Source organism: Triticum urartu, chromosome 1A (genome assembly GCF_056163025.1).
Source record: "Triticum urartu cultivar PI428250 chromosome 1A, HENAU_Tu73, whole genome shotgun sequence".
Taxonomy (NCBI): domain Eukaryota; kingdom Viridiplantae; phylum Streptophyta; class Magnoliopsida; order Poales; family Poaceae; genus Triticum; species Triticum urartu.
The window spans coordinates 574339688-574355537 of record NC_141873.1 but is presented as its reverse complement, the minus strand read 5'-3'; the positions used below and the strand labels follow the sequence as shown (position 1 = coordinate 574355537).

At 43.9% G+C, this 15850-nt stretch overlaps 2 protein-coding genes across 4 annotated transcripts; one reads left to right on the top strand and one right to left on the bottom strand.

Annotated features, from left to right (window-relative positions):
* Positions 1–3979: 3979 nt before the first annotated feature.
* LOC125531225 (cysteine-rich receptor-like protein kinase 6) lies at positions 3980–7060 on the bottom strand. 2 transcript variants are annotated; one of them, XM_048695635.2, is made up of 7 exons: positions 6139–7060; positions 5690–5815; positions 5446–5585; positions 5151–5361; positions 4809–5049; positions 4556–4706; positions 3980–4377 (listed from the first exon to the last, which is right to left on the bottom strand). In XM_048695635.2, the coding sequence occupies exons 1-7, from the start codon at positions 7007–7009 to the stop codon at positions 4123–4125; spliced, it is 1995 nt and encodes a 664-aa protein (XP_048551592.2). In that variant the 5' UTR covers positions 7010–7060; the 3' UTR covers positions 3980–4122. The 2 variants fall into 2 exon arrangements, with proteins under 2 accessions (XP_048551592.2, XP_048551600.2); XM_048695643.2 differs by having other exon boundaries at positions 4809–5046; positions 6139–7058.
* A 4148-nt stretch (positions 7061–11208) lies between these two features.
* LOC125531213 (cysteine-rich receptor-like protein kinase 6) lies at positions 11209–14448 on the top strand. Of its 2 annotated transcripts, none has more exons than XR_007293125.2 (7): positions 11209–12190; positions 12440–12568; positions 12659–12774; positions 12863–13073; positions 13324–13561; positions 13634–13821; positions 13928–14188. XR_007293125.2 is itself a non-coding variant. In XM_048695623.2 (7 exons), the coding sequence occupies exons 1-7, from the start codon at positions 11350–11352 to the stop codon at positions 14270–14272; spliced, it is 2028 nt and encodes a 675-aa protein (XP_048551580.1). In that variant the 5' UTR covers positions 11215–11349; the 3' UTR covers positions 14273–14448. The 2 variants fall into 2 exon arrangements, 1 of the variants encoding a protein (XP_048551580.1); XM_048695623.2 differs by having other exon boundaries at positions 11215–12190; positions 13674–13821; positions 13928–14448.
* Positions 14449–15850: the final 1402 nt, after the last annotated feature.

Genomic DNA, 15850 nt, shown 5'->3' with positions numbered 1-15850 from the left:
GAATAATACATTAAAAAATCTGGAAAAATCATGAAATTTTGGGATACCAAACTTGGTCGACCATTCTACTCGCGTATGAACAATTTCGTGAAGGAATGATACACGGGTATTTTGCAGTGAAGAAAATATAACCGACCATACAATTGCTTCAAACAATGTTTTCGATTATTGCCTGGATTTTTCTCATTTTTGGCCAGAATGCCATGGGTGTCATTTTTTGCGAAACTTCACACAAGAGTAGAATTGTCGGCGATGTATGGAACAAAAAAAAGCAGATTTTTTTTCTGATTTTTGCTATTTTTTCAAACTTACTATTCATAATGGGTGCATGTGGAATCCTATCCTATATTTTCTATATCTAGATAGCTAGCCCCCACTAACTATTTCTCTCAACATGCAAGTATGCCACATCATTGCACAACATGCGTAAGAAAAGGCCCACCCCCACTACCATATGTCTCTCAACATGCAAGCATGCCACTTCATCATGACATATATGAACAAAAAGACCCATCTCAACATGCAAACATACATGGGAATTTTCATTCTATTATGCTATATATTTAATAAGAAAATTACAACTATATAGTCATGAACATAATAAATTATATGTATTTTTAGTTTTAGCTTTTTATATTATTACTTCAAATATCCTTGTTAATCACATTCAATTATATTGCAAAATATTCCCGCAATAACGTGTGGGGTGTCATCTAGTATACCTAAATAATTGATCCACACTAACACTAATTCTCTCAACATGCAGCCCTGCACATCACCAAATGTGCCATGTCATCATCCCCTAACACTATTTTGCAGCACATGCATACCCACATTTAATTGTTGCAACTCCAGTGGTCCAACATACATGCATACTCTTTGTTCACACGCAATTACTTAAAAAAATAATAGCTTTTGGTTTAGGTCATTTTGTTTATACAAAATCCATCCAAAATTAATCTTTAAATTTCCGTAGCAATGCATGGGGAAATCACCTTGTGTCCTAAAAATTCATGTCCACTCCTCAAACTTTCTTTTCTCCTTGTGTGTATGATTCCTACGTTTTCCTCATGACATCCAAGTGATAGTTCTGCAGCCTTTCACGATTTTAATTTCTTTAAGAATCTATGATACATGCTATTTTTAATTTTTGTATTTTTCTTGTTCCTGCATTTTGAATTCATGTATTCCAAACATGACCGCGGGCATGTCAGCTGACACATCAACGGCTGGCTCGGGCTAGGCTCTTGCTAAGAGTGTCTCCACCAATTGACTAAACTGAGGATCATCATTTTATTTTTAAATGCCAAACTGATCATCAATCGGCAACCTAAGACATTTTTTAATTTTCTTAGACATGAATAGTAGGTGATTTAGCTACTGTGCATTAATTCAAAAACATATGTTACAACATTTTGATTAAATTTACAGGAATTCTTTACAAAAATCATTTCTAGATCCGCTCTCAAGGCATGTTCTTCCTAGCAGGCCGCAGAGGCGGTTCCTAGGCGAGGAGGCGACGAACGTGGCCGGGATGTAATGGCGGCGACGGGTGTGGAGGCGGTGGTCAATTTAGCTAGTTCCAGGGCCATCGGAGGGTTAGGGCTTGGGTGTGAGCCACTTACGCCATCTTCAAGGTTGGGTGGTTCTATTTCAGACGAAATGAGAAGACAGCGCAGAGCAAGGCGATGGCGGCCTTGATGGTGGCAAATATGCTGATTCTAGTGACAACAAGTGAGAATAAAGTGTGACAAAGGGTGACGGGACAACGACGTGGAATAGTTTGGCCACGCTGAGAGGCAGGCTGGCAGTGAGAGGAAGGTCGGGCGCGCACCTATATTTTCTGAAAAATGGTGTTGCTAGAGAAAAACTGGGATAGAGGGATGTGTTATGGGGGATGAGAAGCTATATATTTTAGGGATTAATGGTTTGAGGGATCTACTAGACGAGTCTTAATTCCCAAAACCAGAATATTTTTTTCCCCAACTATAACTTTTCGGGGATCTTCTAGAGATGCTCCTAGTACATAGATGAGATTGTCAATTGGCTTCTTGCCCGGTCCATCGAATATGGAATCCTTGGAAGATTGGGAGAAAGGTGCCCTGATGAGGAGTCCTCAACCAATCGGTCATCACCATGTTGCCATGTAGACAAAACTGAGTGATAATTAGTTTCAACAACTATTATGGGCAGACCATTAGCAACCGCCATCAACATAGCATATCGACAAGCTGCAAGCTCAATAACGAATGGGCCATAAAATCCCAGGTACCAGCAATACTGGCTCATCTGGAAGGGCCCTTCATGGTCCCGCACTACAATGCTCGCGCTAGCACACCCATTCATACCATCCATAGCTTCAGCATCGGGCGAGATAAAGACATTACAAGAATCCGGAAACCCAACTTGTAGTGCTGAAGTTTTAATTCAAAACCCATGACTAAAGGAGTAGCTCGTGACTCTACTCGACTTGACTCAAACTCGATGACCAAGGAGTCGAGCCGAGTTTTAATTTGAACTCGTTAACAAAACAAGTTTAACAAGTTGAGCTAAGGAGTTACTCATTTAGCTCATTAACAGATATGTATCAATATTGTTGTAGACGATTGTGATATGTGGAGTGTACCAAGTTTTCCTTAAGTGTAAATTGGAATGTTGGGATTTGTGAAGAAGTATGTGTCAGCGATTATACTGTTTAGATAACATACATAATATGTATAATTTGATACTCACGTCTATAATGAGCTAGCTTGCGAGTTGCATGAGTCGAGCCGAGTCTGAATCTGAGCTTGTTATGTTTAGTCGAGCCAAGTTAACTCGTTATCTTAATGAGGTATAACAAGTGAAGCCGAGCTGGCTAGACTAGACTTGAATTCCACCCCTACCAACTTGTAAGTCCAGAATAGACTGAGTCTTTACTTTTCATTATACATTCTGATATAGAAAAACAATATCGAACTTCGGAAAGAGAACGGGGGAGCATAACCATATGTTGATACTCTACAACGGACTATATACAAGTGGTAACGCCTTTAAAGTTGATTTGAATGTACTCAAATGCCTCAAACTGGGACCTTGGACTGCGTCGGACATTGACTCCAGTAGAGTTAGTTGACTGGCAACCTCTCACTGCCCCTCCTCCTACGCTCTCGGAGACCCCTGACCAGATTTTTTGCCCCACTTGTCTTCTGGAAAATTTTCCATTAACTCACCAAGTGGTGGCCACGTCCTCGCTATAAGGGCCTGTAGCTGAATCAGAATCTTCCTTTGGTAGGCCATCACATGTAAGCTTCTGGCTAGTGATCAAATACTTAAGCGACATGGGCATGCTTGCGCGGCTTTCTCTCTTTGTGGCGAGATCGACATCACGGAGGACATCCTCTTTAATTGTGTGCTAGCTAGTCTTGGATGGAGCAGCGTTCGATCATGGTTGAGCATCTCCTGGAACCTGACTAATGTGGAGGATATTCTTTCTATCCTTGAAATTACTCCGGACACTTAGCTAGGGTGTTTTGGATTGCTTTTACTGCTCTTGGGTGGTCTTTGTGGACAGTGGACTACTCATAACAAATTTACGATTGAGCATTTTTTCCAAACTTTCCTGCTCACTGTTTGTTTAAAATGGTTGCCTTTATTCAATAGTGGAGCCCTCTCACTAAAGCCGTTGATGTTGATGCTGTCATGTTGATGATTTCCAAAATCCGCACCTCCGCTATCACTCTATCTACCCCATGACCCTCTATGGAGAATCATTGCTAAGTTTCTGTGTTTATTGTCGGGCATGCGCGTCCTTTTGCTTCACCTATTAGGATCTGTACCTAGCTTGTTTGTTATGAACTGTTTTATCTCTTTCCCTGATGAACCTTGTTCTGGACCTTGCCGTGATGGCGTTATTTATAAAGTCGGGCTCCTACCTTTACTCTAAAAAATGGAACACGGTGGCTCAACATGTTTATCTATACATAGCAACACGCATGTGTTCAGTGAGTCAATAAAAACACCCTTTACCAGGAAAACATGTTTTCATCGAGTGCACCACAATCTTATTTAGTTATTGACTCAATAAACCCTCCTCAGAGAGTTGACACCTTTAATTGTCAACCCAAGAACATGTAAATTGTGCTAAGTTGACGTGATTCCCAAGTTGTTGCTAGCCTTCTTGGCATAGAACGCCGGCCTAGATGGGGCAGATAGAGACACAGTATCACTTCCGAGCATCATGACCACAGACGACATAAGCGGTCGATCAGCCGGGTTTTCTTGAACACACAGAAGCCCTATATGGATGCATCTTAGCACGCCGCTCTCTGAGAAGCTAGCGTTCATGCTCGGATCCATCATGTCCAACACCGTTCTTGCCATCCAACGCTCCCATATCTGCACCATTTTTAGTAGCCATGAGCTTAAAAGTCTAAGTGCAGGTTTTCGCCCGGTTTTTCTATAATTAACCGGAATAAATTTTTTGCCTCGTTAGAAAAAACGGCGGCCTACTAAGTGGTAACACGTTGTTGTCTAGTAATAATGGTGATTAGATATTCAAACAGCAAGCACATACCGCATTCAGAAGATCTTGAGATTCCTTAGAATTACTGTAGTCATTGTTCTTCTTCCCCGTTACAATCTCAAGAACCATGACGCCGAAGCTGAATGAATCAGATTTCACAGAGTAGTTCCCACGCATCACGTACTCTGGCGCCATATATCCGCTATAAGAATGTGATGAGGTACGTCATATTTAGTCACTTACCACTAGATGATTAAGCAACATACCACTTGGATTAGCCTGATATAAGTCTTATGGTACTTACTATGAGCCGATAACACGGTTCGTTATTCCATGGGTCTGGTCTTGCGCAAAAAGTCTCGCAATTCCAAAATCTGATATCTTCGGATTCATATCTTTATCAAGCAAGATGTTGCTAGCTTTGAGATCACGATGGACCACTCTGAGCTGGGAGTCTTCATGGAGGTATTGCAGTCCTCGAGCAACTCCATTAATAATCTTGTACCTCTTTTCCCAATCCAGTTCTACATGTTTCTCAGAATCTGCTTTTCATTATTAAAGTAAATGGATATAGAATATATTAATGTATAATATGGAGAGAGAAGGAGGCCATAATTGACTTTGAGCATGATTCAATGGCAAGTACCAAAAAGGAAGAGGTCGAGGCTTCGGTTAGGAACAAACTCGTAGACAAGCAACCTCTCTTGTTGCTCCAAGCAGACGCCAAGAAGTGTTACAAGGTTCTTGTGCCTAAGCTTTGCAACCAAAGAGAGTTCATTTTTGAGCTCCTCAACTCCTTGTGTTGAGCTCTTCGATAGTCTCTTCACTGCTATTTCGTCGCCATCTGGAAGAATACCCTAAAAGATCAAACCAGAGTTAAGCTCAATTAACGAACTCTCAATATAGTTGGCGATTTCAGTAGAGAAATGTCTATTTAGCACCTTGTACACCGCGCCAAATCCGCCATCACCAAGCTTGTTGCTATCTGCAAAATCCCCGGTTGCAACCCGCAAGGTTGAAATGTCAATCAACATCGAGTCTACATTTTCATTGTCCTCCTCGTCAGCGAAATAACTGGGATCTGTTTAATGGTCGATATCAGAGTCACAACGAGTATAGATAACCTACGTCGTTTTGGGTCCTTTCAAAACTTTCCCGTTGTAAACTGGTGAATTTTGAACATACCTGACTGTTTTGCTTTTGATAGTGGCCGCTTCCTTCTCCAGAAAAAGAAGCAAGCCACAAGGTTTATGGCAGCTAGAGTAGGCAGCAGAATAATAAGAACCATGCCAGGGACACTGTATTTTCTCCCTGTGAATTGAGCAATGTACAAGAAAAATGTCAGCTCAAATGGAAAAGATGTTTTAGAAAAATGATTTTTTTTTCATATTTCACTCTAAATTTGGATTGGTATCTCACTTGGTTTGTATATTTAAACCTTTTTTTTTCTCTAGGCCCTCTAACTCGACAGTATTTTCCATATGGCTCCTTGTTGTTAGAAGGTAGGTACAGAAAAGTTATTAGCGTGCTTCAAAATTTGGCAAAGTTTGACACTGAATGGTTTGTTGTCAATCACTGTGCTAAATCGTTGGCAAGGCAAATGTTAGCATGGTACGGTGAAAATTAAAGCTTACCTCGTGTGGATGCCGCCGCCGCCGGCGGCGGCGTCAAAACCGTTGGTACCGCAGCAGGCGCAGGCGCTGGTGCTTCCGTGCTCGGTGCTGGTGCTGGCAGGCGCACCATGACAGGGCCATCAAAGAAGGAATAGGTCTGGTACCGGAAGCTGCACCTGACCTGCAGAGCTCTGGCTCCTGTACTGTCCACGAAATACTCCGGCAACAGCACCATGTTCTTGGCGAGGCACTGCCGGCACTGAACCGCGGTCAGGTCTGGCGTGCACTGCGCCCAGCTGTAGATCTTGGGGAACTCCCGGTCGAAGTCGGCCTCCCCGGAGGCGTACCGCCGCGTGGAGTTGTACGCAGCGTAGTCCGCGGTGGCGTTCACGAGCCTGGCCACGAGGCTGTTGAACTGGCTCTTCTCCGACGTGACATTTGTGTACTCCCAGAACCTATACGTCCGCGCCGCCACCGGCGCGGGGTCCCGGGAGGCGTTGGAGTAGTGGAGCGTGCAGGAGTCGTAGTACATGGTGGCCACCTTGCTGTAGTCGCAGACGTTGGGCAGGTCCCGGAAGGCCTGGGCCAGGCAGCTGAGGCAGGACGTGGCGTTGGCGTCGCCACGACAGAGCGCGAGGGCCCAGACCTTGTCCGGGGTGGCGCCGGCCTCGGCGGTGGCGAAGAGGTCTGGGGACGCCGAGGCGTTCTTGGGGAGGGAGGCGGCGAGGAGGTTGATGTTGGCCAGGTACTTGCTGCCGGCCGCGAATTGGCCGTCGACGCAATCCTGCCACGGGTATCCCGCGGCGCCGGGCGCGAGCAGGGCGGCGACGGCGACGACGGCCGCGGACACGACGAGCCGGTGAGATATCATCCTCGGCCTTGTGGCGGGCATGGTGGAGCGAGCAAGATGTTGGAACGTATGTTTTGCAGACGGGGGGATTAAACTTGGTAGTGCCTAGTGCCTGCCTAGTGCACGTCCTTGTCGACGACCATGGCAACTGGCAACGCAAGTCCTTGTCCGTTTTCTGCAACTAGCATTCACGTCCCCATCGCCTGTGACTGAGAAGTACTTTTAGTTTTAGTGTAAAAAAAACCCTCTTATATTATCCGACGGCGAGAGTAGCGATCTTCCGTCAATGAAAGGAGAAAACTGAACGGGTGAACCTTCTCCATTCCATTGAATGTAGTCGCAAAAGGTGGCTTGGAGTTCAGTTGAATTGAAGGGATTTTACCAGTTTGGATGCGCATGACTCATCATTCCGCAAAGCCGTGGAGTGGAATGCTTCAAGCAAACCAAACCGTACGTGCGTGCGTCGAGTCAAAGTTTATGCTACCTATCTACTATTTATCTATCTATCTATCTATCTATTATTATTATTGTTGTTGTTGTTGTTGTTGTTGTTAAATTATCTCAGTCGTTAGTTTTAACTATTGACGGCTGAGATTTAAAATATGTAGCGTTACATACAAATACTCTTATCAAATATTATCATGCACAAACAGTTTGACATGTCTCCTCCAAAAAAAAGATTGACACGACTCGTATGCCTTCCCTTTAGAAAAAGGTGTACGAGACAATCATCCATAAGCATAACTTTGGTATTGCAAAATACAGCAGGCAACAACTCCCATGTGAGAGTCCCAACACCCCACCAAAAGAGTCCGAGAACAAAAAGAAAGTCCAAGCACAATACACATCATCATCTGGACTCCCTTTTCGTGTTAAAAAAAGATTTTTTTTTATTTTGAGGATCATGGATTCTTTCTTTAGTTAGTGCTTCATGTTGGGATAAAATATCCTCTACCAGATTAAAAAAGAAAAAAAATGTGTATGTACACAGCAAAAACTGTGGGGCCATATTTTTTGGCAAAATACTTTTGTTTAAAGTAGTAAAGGTGTTACCAGTAATAAATCATGCATGGACAACTCAGACTAGAAATACATGGACATCTCTTAGTGCAAATAATTAATATTTACATTCTCGCATTTTTTTAGTAAATAATGAATCATGATGTATGTTCTTTTTTTTTGTGATGGATCATGTATGTTCTAATTACAATGATTGAAATTCAATATTCCACGGAAAGAATTAAGGCATGCAAATTCTTCAGTACAAAGTAGCATTCTTCATGAAAAAAATAGCCTTGAGAAGGACACGGGAAAGCATATACATTGTACATACATAAGATAAATACCCCATACTGTTGTGAATATGAGGCGCATAAGTAAACATATTGTCAATGTCTTAAAAGTTTGACCACTATATGATATGAAGAAGTATAGTGATTGGACATGTAAAATCAACTTTCATTTTCATACGTTTATATATGCCGTGCACCATTTTACTATTTTTTATGTATCATAAATAAATATGGCGGCTAAAATTATGAACTGGAAATTGTAAATAATCAACCGTGCCATATGTTTTGGAGCAGATATAACACTATATAACTCTATAATTAAATGGAGCAGATCGACACGTACACCATCATGAAAGAGTCACAAAACTCTAGACAAAACTATGAATATCTCGATCATTTGTGCTCAATGACTTTGGTTTATAGTAGTAATTGAGTTCAAGGAGACTAATGGAGTGATAAGTGAATACCCACTTTTAGACCATCGAACAAAAGCTCGGTAGTTATTTCCTTCAGTCGTCCTGCCCAACTATTTGGGCCAAGCTCCGCCACTCCCTCCTAGTCAGAGCTCCATGCAAAGGATCGAGCCAAACAATGGGTGCAAAAATACAAGGATGAGTCTTTCTAACAAAATCAACACCACGTCAGGAACAAGCGCAAGATTTCCACACTTCTCAAGAGCACGCAAGGAGATGAGGGGGGAGGTACTTACTAGATTCAGGGCAACTTCTTTCCGGCATAGAAGTTGATCTTCATGCTTCCCCTCGAAGTGGAGCATGGCGATGCCCTCCCATGACAGAGGTACCGATGACTTTAGTTCTGCCGTCACCCATACCAAGGTCTCCTCGAAGGATGGGTGCCCCTTCGCAAACAATCTCCCTCGCTCCTTCACCATAGTTCGAGAGAGCGCCAGATTTGCCCTCTCTTTGGCTTCGTACTCCACCTCTCTTTGTTTTGCTTGACGAATCCGGTATACCCTCGATGATAGCGGGATTTGTTACTACCAACTATGATGCATGGGTAATTAGATCAGTTTGTCTAATTCACATCTAGATGTTTTTAAAGATGTCACATCTAAGCTCCCACAAATATAAAATGCATCAACAAGAAACAAAAAAAAACTAAGACAAAAAAATAGATCACAAACAGAGTGGACATCAGCTTAGATCTAGATATGTCCTAGACAGACCCTAATTAGATACGTACCAGATACGTGATACAAAGACACATCTGATACGTCATTTTTTAAAAAAAAAATAGGATACATGGGTACGTTTATGATATAAATGAGACACATATCACCATACAAAAAATATTTAAAATGCGAAAATAAGGAGTTTTGATGAGAAGCATATCTTTTTTATTCAAGTGATGAAGTCTTTCAGCTAATACTCCAAGTTTCATTTTGATCATATGAGATTCTAAATGGAAATATGGCATCAAAACAGAGTAAGTTAGTTAGTTGTAAATACAAATAAAATTAAGAAATAGTTAGATACATCATGCTTTTCCTTATCAAAAATGTGTCACAGCAGTATCCCACGTGTATCAAATATTAGTTTATTAAAAAATGCAAATCAAGGAATACGTGTCGAACTGTATCGAGGCAGTATTAAAGTATCAGGGCAGTATCCGTCATTCATTTTGAACTATATGCGCAATGTAGCCTGCCAGTCCTCCCCCATCTTTTTTTTTGTAGAAAGTATGCTTGTATTCAAATCAGGAAATAATACAAAGTTCATAACCTGCACAAGGACACCCTAACAGAATAATAAAGAGCACTAAAACAACCAGTGAAACACGAAGATGTTTATGTGTCATCAACCATGAACCTTGTGAGAACAAACCTGCAACACAAGAATCTACACCCATACCCAAGCAAGTCATCATCTTCAACCACAACATAATTGCCGCCACGCTGGTCCTCCTTTTTTTGCTCTGACGCCGAAAAGACAAGGACACAAAAGTGCAGCCAACACGCATGCAACAGCCTTCACCATATGTGGCTTTGAGTACCGCTAGATGTACCCCTTCCATATGAAAGTGAACTAGGATCTGGTTCCGGCGCCGCGGCAGGGCCAATCGCCCAGGCCAAGCAGGACATCCCTCTAGCAGAAATACGAAGAAGGAGGGAGAACAACATCAAAAAAAATCATACCGACGAGGAGGAATAATAATCTCCATCTCCACACAACCACATCCCATCCGATGACCAACCCAACTAGTGTCGGTTGATCTCCAGACACCATAGCCCGCAACCTCAACGAGTTCTGGGGATCCCCCACCCCATTGGCTCCTAGACCAAGGCAAGAGCCCCGTCTGACTACGAATGGAGCATAGAAAAACTTATTCAGGCACGACGCCATGATGGCTTCAGCAACTCCCTCAACCCTAACCAAACTGAGAACACACGCGACCCATAGATCTGAGGTTCCCCCTCCCTCCGACCGCCAGAGCGGCCGACGAAGGCAGAGGGAACTAGCGGCGGCGTCGACGACATGCAAAGGGGCCCGCTCGCCTCCTGTTTGCCTGGCTCGGGCCCTCGTCTCATGTACCAACTGCCTGATCCTCCCACATCTGCATGTGACGGATCCCGGCAAGCTGCTCCCCCACGTGACCCGCCGCATTGGTTTGAATCGCCCATGCCCCTGGATTTGATCTCAATCTAGATCCCCCTCTACGTGATCTTCCGTCAGTAGAGGGGGGGGATCAGGACATGCCATGGCTTTCTCTCTCGGAGTGACGAGGGAGATAGGACACCGTGATGAGGCGCCGACATCCGCGCCGGCAGGGACGGGTTGGCCACACTGACGAGAGCTGTCATGCGGGTCCCAATCTTGTGCGCACTCCTGATGCCCTGTTGGATAGGGCTGATGACTCGTCCACTTGCCAGTCATGATACCACACACCCAAAATTGCGGCCTGCGGGCGGCCAATCAACTTTGGCTCCTTTGGATTGCCACTTGCGCACCCACTCGTACTCGTGGAAAAAAATATGACAAATGGTGCGTCGCCGTCGCCGTCGCCGCTCTGTCGTCGTGCCAAAGAAAAGCGAGCCGGTCCACCGGTCTCCCCCCACGCGCTTCCACGGTGATGCTCCCCGGCGGCTACGCCGTTCTCCCCATGATCATCGCGGTCCACCTGCTGGCGCCGGCTGAGTCGGCCTCAATGGAGTGCGACGGCAACCCCCAAACGTCCAGCAGCACCTTTCCCTCGACCCTGAAGCTGCTCGCCGCGGGACTCCCCGGCAACGCCTCCACCTCCCCAAACGGCTTCGCCACCGCCGTCGTCGGCACGGCGCCCGGCCTGGTCTACGGCATGGCCCTCTGCCGGGGCGGCACGAACGCCTCGTCCTGCCGCGCGTGCGTGGCCAAGGCGTTCGGCGACGCGCAGGCAAGCTGCCCCGGCGACACGGGCGCCGCCATGTACGAGGACGGCTGCGTCCTGCGCTTCTCCGTCCAGCGATTCCTCGATTTCCTCGGCGCGGACCAGTGGCAGGTCCGTGAGATCACTTTCTCCGTTGTCGCGGATCGGGCCAGCGTCACGGTTTCGGCCGCCTGGTTCGGCGCCGCGGTCAGTGCGATCCTCACCGCCGTGGTCAACCACGCGGTGTCGTCCCCGTCGCCGGCGGCGAGCAGCAATTCGACCATGAGAAGCAAGTACTTCGCCACCGGCGAGGAGGCCTTCAACCCCAAGGTATACGGCCTCGCGCAGTGCATGCCCAACCTGGCGCCGGCGCAGTGCGACGGCTGCCTCCGGAGACTCCAAGATGAGACAGCACCCTACATGGGCACTAACCCCGGATGGATCGAGGCTGGCTCCGCGTGGTGCATCCTGAGGTATGGCGTGCGGCCGATCTACGACGGCCAGGCGATGCTTCAGGTTCCGGCCCCGCCACCGCCATCTCCTTCTGTCACTCCCGAGCATGGCGCAGGTAGTACTAGCAGTAGCAGCTACTCCCTCCGTTTCAAAATAGATGACTCAACTTTGTACTAACTTTAGTATCTACTCCGTCCGTTCCAAAATACTTGTCGTAGTTTTAGGTTAAATTTGTACTAAAAGCACGACGAGTATTTTGGAACGGAGGGAGTACTATTTTGGAACCGAGGGAGTAGCTAGCACACTTTCAGTTCCCCTTCTTATCTGAGCAAGGCATTTATCTTCTACTTTTATCATCATTCAGGAAACACAAGGAGTGCAACAGGAATCTATGCAGGCATTGCTTCTTCTGTTGTCTTGTTATTGATTCTACTATCAGTTTTCGCTTTCATCCGCTTCAAGAGAAAAATTAAGGCCGCCGAGGACGATAATCGTGAGTAGAATCTTGCATCTAGCATGTCTTCTGTTCAAGAGCCGGACTTGTTGTTTACTGATAACATTCTTGCTTTTCATATGACACTAGCATTCAAGAAAATGGCGAGAGCCTTGATCTTTGATTTGCTGGCACTGCAAGAGGCAACCGGAAACTTTTCAGAGGCGAATAAGCTTGGAGAAGGTGGTTATGGAATTGTATACAAGGTAAGAAAACAAGCAAGAAAGCGAGTGCAAAAGGAGTCGATGTATCACTCTATCGGGCTTTGTCTGAAAAACAATTTGCATGTTTCAGGGAACACTGCCGGATGGGCAAGAAATAGCAGTTAAGAAGCTTTTGGGAGCAACTGAGCATGGTTTGCATCAGTTGCGCAATGAGGTGGTTCTATTGGCAGAGCTTCAGCACAAGAATCTTGTCAGATTACAGGGGTTTTGCTCGCATCAGAATGATACGTTGCTCGTCTACGAATATATCAAGAATGGGAGCCTCGACAACTTTCTTTTCGGTATTTATTTTCCTCTCCGTTCACTACTCTGCGTCGAGCTATTCACTCGGTTGTATCAAGAATGAACATGTATTTTATTGAAAAAAATCACTACTGTAGTATTTCCAGCAAATTAGTTACACAACCAAGATTGATATTCTGCTTTTTTTCTTCTTCTAAACTTCTTCAGGCAAGTGAGTATTTTGATTGTTCCTTATTTATCTTTCGGGGCCATCTAATGTAAGTTGAACATCATTCTTTTCGGCAACAGATACCAGTGAGGAAAATACTCTAAACTGGGAGCAACAGTACAACATCATTCTTGGAACTGCCAAGGGAATACTGTATCTTCACGAGGACTCGAGCCCAAGGATAATCCACAGGGACCTTAAAGCGAATAATATTCTTCTTGACGAGGAAATGGATCCTAAAATCGCAGATTTTGGATTGGCAAGGCTGCTACAAGAAGGTCACACTCATACTCAAACCACTAGAGCTGCCGGAACACTGTAAGTCAAATGCGTATATTGACGTTTGCATGAACAAAAAGGATACTTTTAACTATGAACTATTTCACTTAGTGAAGGTGCGTTTCCAAGCCTAATTGCTCATCCTCTGCAGCGGTTATATGGCACCAGAGTACGCAATACACGGAAGTGTGTCACCCAAGATTGATATTTTCAGTTTTGGTGTACTAGTCCTCGAAATTATAACCAGGAGAAGGAACTGCAGTTCGGATTATGGGGATACCGTGAATCTCATTAGTGATGTAAGTGCTGGATTTACTTTATTTTCATCAGTTTTTAGTGTCTTTGAACACTGTAACATTTATATTATTGTATCTAAAAGCATCATCCATGTTAACCATCTACCAGGTGTGGAATTACTGGACAAAAGGAACAATATCACAAATGATGGACGAATCACTCATTGGATACCCTCGAAGCCAAGCGCTACGGTGCATCCACATCGGGCTGCTGTGTGTCCAACCGGACCCTGATGACAGGCCTCAAATATCAACCGTCATTTTCATGTTAACAAGGGACACCATGGAGCTTCAGCCACCGGCACAGCCTGCATTCTTCTTTGGGACAGAATCACCATCTCCAGCTTCTCCACGATATGGGCAACGCCGCTACATGCATGTCCGACCTGATTTAGTACCGGAAGATGACGTATCTTGGAATGAGGTTACGATTACTGAGCCATATCCTAGGTGATATACGATCCGGATTCTTGAAGCGGCCATGTCATGTTTGTCATAATGGAGGCCAGTAGGCCGGATCAGGTTTACGTCTTCATTGCAAGTCTTGTAATCACGGCCTTAAGCCACTCGAGATGAATGGTAGTACACTTATTTTTCAGTGCAGATGGATTGATTTCTTTGTTTGTCGCACGCCGGGGGTGCAGTGTCAGCATCATAATCAATGAAACTGTTGCTTTTGCATTAAACCTGCATAATCGACAATGGAATGCAGCTAAATTTAAACATGTTACTTAGCATCGGGCTCACATATATTATTATAAAATTGTGTTATAGCTTATATTGACCATTTCGATTGCTTTGCAGTTGTGAGCCAACAATATATGTGTCTGTTTCAACATCTCATAATCTCATGCTCCCCTTTTGAATTAAACCTGCATAATCAACAATGGAATGCTTGTAAAGATTGGAGGAAGCGTTGAACCCTTTGATCTCGGGCCGCGATGTATATATTGAGAGATTTGCCGTGGCTTACAAGTTGTGGAGATCGCTAGGATACTCCATGAGATGAATGAGAGAGAGACGGAGAAGGATTACATAGAGAGGAGAGTTAGACAGAGAATACAAAAGAAGAGATAGATGTTTAAATAAGCTTCCTATCTAATCTATCCAACATCCTCCCTCAATCCAAACCTATGAAACCTTGTCTAGGTTTAGATTGTACTTAAACTCATTTAGTCTCCTCATAGTAAGTGGTTTGGTGAAGCCATCAACAAGTTGATCTCCAGTTAGAATAAACCTGATGTCAAGTAGCTTTCGAGCCACTCTTTCTCTGACAAAATGAATATCAACTTCTATGTGTTTTGTTCATGCATGGAAGACAAGATTTGCTGAAAGATATGTTGCATCAATATTGTCACACCATAACCTTGCATCTTGTGGAACTTTTATTCCTAGCTGTTCAAATAAGCTTCCTATTTAATCTATCTAACAATGCTAGCTACTAAATTTGCGCATCACTAATATCATGACATTTGAGACTAACTTGCACTTAATGTTGGATGTTGTTCTATCACCCACCTAATATTAAGCTATGCATTAAGAAATCGAACTTATATTTAAATTTACATGTAACAGATATTATTTGATTTATGAAATTCACAACTATATTTCAGCTAGTTGTAGTTGTAGTGTTCATTTAAAAATTAAATTAGCGGTTTCATTCATAATCTTCTATTACCAATTGCTATCTAAATATGTCATGTATATAGTGCCATTTTCCATGAAATAACTTATTGAATGTTATCTAACTCTTCAAGGATTTGTTTTTTTTCTAATTGCTCTTTATAATTAGGTTTTTATGTATATCAGATATATTCCATGTTGGCTAAATTTTTGTGTATTATCGACTCATTCTAGAATGTGTCTTTGTGTCATGATATCATAGATTCATGATTTTTTTCTTTGCACATGGATAATCGAGAATGAAGATGCGATAAACTTTGTGCTAACAATAATATCATGGCTCTTGGAGAGTAACTTGCAACTAATGTTAGGTGTTGTTCTAACACCCATCTAATCTTAAGCTATGCAT

Excerpts from the sequence above, each read along its gene's own strand:
- LOC125531225 (XM_048695635.2), bottom strand. The coding sequence starts at position 7,009 with ATGCCCGCCACAAGGCCGAGGATGATATCTCACCGGCTCGTCGTGTCC. Across the intron at positions 5,586-5,689 it reads ATCAAAAGCAAAACAGTCAG|ATCCCAGTTATTTCGCTGAC; the intron begins GTATGTTCAAAA and ends ACCATTAAACAG. Across the intron at positions 4,378-4,555 it reads CTCAAGATCTTCTGAATGCG|ATATGGGAGCGTTGGATGGC; the intron begins GTATGTGCTTGC and ends AAAATGGTGCAG.
- LOC125531213 (XM_048695623.2), top strand. The coding sequence starts at position 11,350 with ATGCTCCCCGGCGGCTACGCCGTTCTCCCCATGATCATCGCGGTCCAC. Across the intron at positions 12,569-12,658 it reads GGCCGCCGAGGACGATAATC|CATTCAAGAAAATGGCGAGA; the intron begins GTGAGTAGAATC and ends ATATGACACTAG. Across the intron at positions 13,562-13,673 it reads ACTAGAGCTGCCGGAACACT|CGGTTATATGGCACCAGAGT; the intron begins GTAAGTCAAATG and ends CATCCTCTGCAG.